The sequence below is a fragment of the Oculina patagonica genome, chromosome 13, assembly GCF_052425735.1.
Source record: "Oculina patagonica isolate OP01 chromosome 13, crgOcupat, whole genome shotgun sequence".
Classification (NCBI taxonomy): Eukaryota; Metazoa; Cnidaria; class Anthozoa; order Scleractinia; family Oculinidae; genus Oculina; species Oculina patagonica.
The window spans coordinates 12127066-12133934 of NC_135770.1; the positions used below are offsets into that span (position 1 = coordinate 12127066).

At 39.0% G+C, this 6869-nt stretch overlaps 1 protein-coding gene and 1 pseudogene across 2 annotated transcripts in view; both read right to left on the minus strand.

Moving 5' to 3' along the window:
• LOC144636188 (uncharacterized) overlaps positions 1-485 on the minus strand; it is an 8244-nt pseudogene extending 7759 nt beyond the window's left edge. The window contains exon 1 of the transcript XR_013567478.1: positions 333-485. The product of XR_013567478.1 is annotated as an uncharacterized LOC144636188 (transcript). The remainder of the gene's footprint in view (positions 1-332) is intronic.
• A 1622-nt stretch (positions 486-2107) lies between these two features.
• LOC144634864 (uncharacterized) lies at positions 2108-4246 on the minus strand. Its single transcript, XM_078493908.1, has 2 exons — positions 4114-4246; positions 2108-2935 (listed from the first exon to the last, which is right to left on the minus strand). The coding sequence occupies exons 1-2, from the start codon at positions 4169-4171 to the stop codon at positions 2583-2585; spliced, it is 411 nt and encodes a 136-aa protein (XP_078350034.1). The 5' UTR covers positions 4172-4246; the 3' UTR covers positions 2108-2582.
• Between the last annotated feature and the right edge of the window lie 2623 nt (positions 4247-6869).

The following is a 6869-nucleotide window of genomic DNA, read 5'->3' on the forward strand; positions in this document are numbered from 1 at the left end:
AATAAATAGTTTTCTCGGAAACCTTTTCGAGTTTGCACATTTGAGAAACTCTTTTTTCTCGATAATATACTGTACCCAGAGAAACGAACAACACAAGATACCCAGAGAAACGAACTGCTTTCTATGAACAGAGTTCTGAGCAACACAAGACACAGTATTTCAGTGTTTCTATAAATGCTTTTTCGCTGTACGACAATATAAGCTTAATTCTGCATATGCGAGCTACTAAAAGTGCTTCCCTTCTATTAAATCGATAATCGCTGGTAAAGAGAACTCGTACAGATATCAAAATTTTGACCGTGACAGTAAAGGAAATCCACGCAAACGCTTACCTTCACGTTTCTTGTCCACGGGCAGCCCGGGAATTGTTAATATACACTTCTGCAGATCATATAAACCTTAGGGCAACTCAACGCGAGCTCAACAAACACAGTGATCGGCGACATTAACAATGCAACTGGTCTTGCACCACCGCCTTGCAAGGTTTTGATATCTGTCATGACGTAATGGTTCTTTATTTAGCGTTCAGCTTGGACATGTCAAAATTTAGCAAAATTCCGTGTACGGCTTGTATTCGCTCCGAGCAAAACGTTCGAATAACACAATATCACTCAAAGCAGAGCGCAGAGTATTCGAAAATAATTTGAAAACCGGTAAATGATTTTTATAGCTACAGACCGCTACAGGCGAGCGATCTGTGGTCCCGGGTGGGGGGGGGGGGGTACTCCCTATAATGGCCTATACGGGGAGGCTCCGCCCGAAAGGGGTGCCTTTTCAGGCTTCAGGTATATAAAAGGGTAGGGATTTCACGAGTTTAAGTATATGAAAGGGTATGGAAATCTGTCATTTGGCTATTTAAAAGGGCCTTTAATTAAAATATTTCGAACAGACGCAATTTATGGCTGTATTATTTTCATTTATTTAGCGCTACATAAAAATGACAAGAAAACGTCCTACTTTAAGTCCACGCCATGCCTCTTAGGTATATGAAAGGGGTGCCTTTTTTCAGTTAAAGGTATACGAAAGGGGTACAATTTCTGTCAAAAATGGTATATAAAAGGGTAAGGGGTTAGAACTTGGGGCGGAGCCTCCCCGTATAAAACTTTTTTGAGTACCCCCCCCCCCCGGGTCTGTGGTAAACATCAAAACTTGCGTGACCAAGGAGTCGCCTGCTGGTCACCGTAAGTATGGTTTCCGGCATTTATAAATAGCTTGGACATGTCAAAATCAGTCAAAACACTAGTTTTCGGTTTTGCAATGTGATCATTCAGTGCTGGCTAAGAGTCAAATTTAAACGCTCAAATGTCACAAACATACACTTCACAGTAAGCAGAGAGCAATTACATTAGCAGACACATTAGCTCTTCCTTTTGTAAAATTCCAGCCAGTCAAATCATGTGTCCTCAGAGCCACCTGTTTCTCGTGCACAGGTTCAGCCGGCTGAGGAACAAGCGGCTCTGGGGACAAGACTAAAAAAAAAAAACCAAATTACGGTAAAATTTTAGTTCAGCGTAAAACTCGAAACTTCCCATTTTTTATTAACAACCCCCGAAAATCCCTGATAAAAACAAGCTACACCCCCTCCCCTCCCGCACAAAAGAAATACTACCAAAATTTTTAGGCTACTATAGTTATGTGCCACGGACTAGGTTGCGGTTTTGAAATTCTCAATCCGCTATTCATAATGGTCCTTTTTAAATAGGGAATTCTTTTTGCCACATATGGCATTGCAATCCTTGTGCTTCTTTACTAGATTATATAAGCTAAAATTGTAGTGCATAAACGGTCCACAAACGAAAAAGAATAATTTTTTTAAAACTGAACTACCCGGTGAAGTGTTACAGTGTAAACAAAACGATTTTATAGAGATGATAGCTATGGTTTGTCTCGTTTTGTCTTTGGCTTTAATTGGTCTTCCATTTTCGATTTTCTATCGTTAAATAAGGTCAGGGCTTAAGAATTAGGTCAGGGCTTAAGAACTTTTGTAGCGTACTTTCATTCATTCACGACAAGTATAAATCGGTACAAAGAGAAAGAAATGAGTAGTATTGCACCCAAATATCCGCCTCAATCTCCGCCACGAAAACCAATCAAAAAAGTCAATGAGGAGCTTTTCATATATAAGTTTATTTGATGAATATGTTACATTATTTCAGAGCCTTTTACTAAATGACAACAAATATATACCAAAGTTCGAACGCGGTAGATTTAATCCCTTTACAGAAACACGGGCAATATTGCAATAAAAAACATATGCGCAAATTAAACAAAAATTTCATAGAAGTCGACTCGTTAGCGATCGACGATCGCGAGCTGGTTACGAGCGAAATGAACTCCGGACCGTCTACTTACAAATCTACATTGCAAATACGCGTATACGTGAAACAGTTTCTTCTCAAGTCAGTTTTGTTGTCAATTTTGTGAACACAGTAATGAGGTATAAAAAAGCACCCAACAATCTTGCCCCAGACTGTACCTTTAAATACAAAGATATAGAGATTTAAATGAAGAAAGATAAGGATAAAATATAACGTATTTTTGCAAGTATATCCTCATGAGAAAACAGTTGATTCCATGATGAATCATTCTTTGTCTGATGAGCACTTTGGTCCCTCCTCGCACGGATACCACTTGTTCTTAAGGTAAGTAGCAGCTCCTGCAGCAGCTGTGAATAAACCCGCTGCTGTTTTTGCGCCTATACCAGCCGCTCCAGCACTCTGAAGTGCTGCGAATGTACTTGTCGAGGCCACAGCTCCCCCATACACTGCAGACTGGATGCCTGCAGCAATTGATCCAGCAGCTACACCCCCAGCGGTGAATCCTGCCGCACTTAGGACGAACGGAGCAGCGGCTACGGCTGCAGCGCCTGTAAGTACACCAACTGCGGTATATTCCTTCCAGCACCACGTGCTTTCCTCAGCAGGTTTGCTTTGATCTGGTAAACGAAAACAGAACAGATGTATTATATTTAATAAAAGGTCACACTGTTTTGCCAATTCTACCCGTCGTGGCAAAGTGGTCTTACAAATCCTTGTATTGTGCACGCTCCGTAACCAGAATGCTTATATATAGCTGGCTATTCCGATCCACCGAGATTTACGAAATGGTCGTCGGTGATATTATTTGACCATGATTCAAGTTGAATTGCGTACGGTCTGCTAAAAAACATAAACTATACACGTACTGCTAAACAAGCTACAGTGATTTCCTTTGCCTCGATACTAATGGCTGGGAGACTGGGCACTAGGTCTATTTTTAGGCCGTTTTCTCGGAAACAGCAGTGCTTTGTAAAGCTGCAAAGTAAATACCAAATCTTCGAAAATCTTGCTAACTAAAGGGTTTATCATTTTCTTTGGTAGCATGGCCTGTGTCAGATTTTAAGCCGTGGTGTTAATGAAATTTTCAATCCAAAATTTGATAATCTGCGATCTGTATGCTTAGCTATTAAATCGAGACACTTTTGTTTTTATTTTGAAAATCGTACTTTGCAATGATTTTGAAGGAAGAGACGTTATATCGTACGCGTCTTACACTAACTCAACCATTCGAAGCTACTCGACCAAGGAAACTTACTTTGTAACTGAATGATGATTATAGCAAAACGGTAACAGATGATTCTGTTAAGACTGAAGAAAGCGAAAGGGCTGAGACCGAAGTGTTTAAACTTTAAAGGCAAGTACTGTGTGCTTCAAGTTTTACTTTCATTTCTTGCTCCACAACCGAAATCACTGTTTTTATAAATAAGCTGGTTATTTAGCACATACGGGCCATCGAGGTTTACGTCGTGGGCAATACATCAGTGTCATACATCCTTTACGTTGAACTGCTTATGGACGGTTATGGTCAGCTAAAAATATAAACCGTGTATCTATAGCCTACAAGCTACAGCTGTTATTCATTTTTTGCGAAATGCGTGTATTTCTCACCGAGATAAAGTTGTGTTGCTCATTGTTAATGATCACTATGCTACACTGTCTGTTGAGTTGAAAATGAAGACATCGGAAAATCTTATGCAGTGTCATCACTTTCTTTGCAATCATCGCTCGGCGATGAATAATCTTTATATGCTTAAAACTCATCTTCCGTTTGAGGTTAATACATTACTATTCTTACCTTTTGCATAAGAGCATGTCAGAAGCAAAAAAATGCAAAGAAGTAAAGTCCAGTTCATTTTGACAGTGACGCGATCTTTGGCAAAATCTTGCTCGGTCTCAAACCTTGCTTTCCTTTTGCTTTCCTTGCTGAATCTGCCTCGTCCCCAGGCGCCGATCGGCGCCGATTGGCCGGACGTTGAGGCGGTAAGGCGGGAAAACAGGGAGCGCGGGGATTGATGGTTAGGGAGCGAGCCGCGGAGCGCCTGGCAGATCTTGCATTCAATATGGCGGACCAAAATGTCATCAACCCTGAAATGTGTATTAAAAACAGCAAAAGAGCCGTCTAATTAGCATTTTTACAGCACAGAGCGCCTTGGACACATCTTTAATGAAAAATATTCTTATTAAGACGACGGACTTCACCACCATTTTCGCACGCTTCATGTCCCAGCTCAGCTTGAGAAGAGCCAGGAGGAGCATACGAGGCACTCTGTGAAGTTAAAAAAGCTTTAAATCCTTTACGGCAAAGAGACGTCGAAATGTCCAGAAATGTCTAATGACATTTTCCGAACTCCAAGAGAGACAGGTACTCATTTCCGTTTATCGAAGTTGTCTTGTAAATCCGAGTGTAAATGACAAGAAAATTAGTTATCCTTTCCATTATTGGGACGTTCCATTTTTTATCCGCACCCCCCTAAGGATGACAGGAATCCGCACCCTCAATTTTTTGTCGGTGCCCTTTGAAAAATGAAATCCGAAGGGTTGATTGTTTGTCGGCACCTTTGAAAAAAATTTCCGAACGGTCCAAATTTTGTCGGCTTCTTTGAAGAAAAAATCCGAACCCCCCTTTAAGGGACCGGTCATTATTTATGTAGAGGGGGGGGGGAGGGAAAAATATGTTGGAAAGGTCAAAATTTCTGTAAGGCCCCCCCCCCTCCAGGCCATGTAAGTAGCAAGTGACCCCCCTTCTTTATTCAATATTTACGTTATGACCCTCACCTCATATCTCCCTTTATATGCCTTAAGTAATTATTAAATGCATGTTACATACAATCTTAATTGCACACTTGTTCTGATGCACAAAGGCTGGATCAACACTTAGTCAGCCAAGGCTTCTTTGCTATGGATACTCTTCCAGCTATAGGGCAAATTTTGGACGAGTTATGTGTATAGTAAACATACCTCAATTATTAAATCCTCAACTTTGGAAAAGTGATAGTTTTTACAAATTATGCTCTCATGGTGAACACAAATGTAATAACCATGCAAAATATAATATTTTCCAATGATTTTCCTTAAGTGTAAAAGAACTACTTTCTTGTTGTTATATCATGTTTTATTACTTCTTGGGCTATTGCAGTGATAATCATTTTGTAAAAAGAAATAATTTCAGTCAAACCAGATATTAAAGCAGATAGGTCTGGATTCTTTTAATATTTAACTAAAATTTGAGATAACAATGGAGTTTAGAGTGCAAACAGTATTTCTGTAAAATACAAATCACTATAAAAGTTGTACATAATTAGTGGAGTTTAAACAAAAGAAAACAATAGAAATAGCATAAAATTGTACAATTTAGCGTCACTGTTTCACTTATAGTGTTTGCACTCTTCTATTTAACTGTTTTACCCACCTCAAACTGCTGATCCCCCCCCCCCTCTTGCCACTCTGAAATAGCCTTGACCCCCCCCCCTTCTTTTTTCCCTCCCCCCCCCCTCTACATAAATAATGACTGGTCCCTTAGCAAAAACCCGCCATCCTTAGCGAGTGTGCGGATAAAAAATGGAATGTCCCATTGTTTTGTGTAGAATTTTTTTCGTAGAGCCAGAGTTAGTTATTCCATGGACGCTCATTTAAGCCAGACGCGACAAAGATAATGCAACAACAGCATGAATCCATCGATACAAATGACAATTCATCTGTCTTTGGGATGTCATTTCTACTATCTCTGGTTTACTTCAATAAAATGTTAATTACCTGCTTATCAGTAATCAAGCACAACCTTTGATAGTTGTTTTATTAATTGAAAATAAAAATTACATTAAAAATGTTTGATATCATAACTGTAATTTTTTTCAATGCAATTTTTTTTTATTGATTGCCAGTAGGTGACTTTTTTTCCCATTAAACCACAATTTATTAAGGATAAATACACATTTTTTTTTGTTAAGCATTGTGGCAGTGAGTCTGCCATTTATGCTGTGAATGCAACTGAGGCAACTAAATTGTTTGGAATGTACCCTATGCCATGCCATGCAGGCTTTTAATTTGGGGGCAGGTGCAGAGAGCATTTCTGATGAATGTGACACTGTTTTCATGAAGTTTTTAGAATGGTTCATGTGCGGTATATGATTTAAGATCATCTTGAAATCTTGCTTTGTAAAAATGGAAAGATAATTTTTCTCATAAATATTTATGTATTAATATGCAAGGCTAGCATCTTTGGACATCCAAGGCCCACCATCATTCTATTCTAAATAACTCTAGTAACAAACCCCTCTTAATTTTTTATCACTCTTCTGTAATTTTTTACAAATTTAAAATAGTACATGTATTTGTAAAATTCTTTACTTTTTTAGCCACTGAAAAGAAATGTTTACTTTGTGCTTGCAAATTTGGTGTCTAAAGGCCTTTGTAATGCTCCCACTGACTTGATATTAACTAATTACAAAAGGAGCTGGGGTGAACTGTACATGGAGGGTTTAAGAGGGTAGTAAATCACTTTAGAAAATCAATCAAGTTAATTTTCAGGAGAAGGCTTACTATTATGTCTAG

Coding starts and splice junctions, on each gene's coding strand:
- LOC144634864 (XM_078493908.1), bottom strand. CDS start 4,171: ATGAACTGGACTTTACTTCTTTGCATTTTTTTGCTTCTGACATGCTCT. Junction 2,936..4,113: donor GACATGCTCTTATGCAAAAG/GTAAGAATAGTA, acceptor TTCGTTTACCAG/ATCAAAGCAAACCTGCTGAG.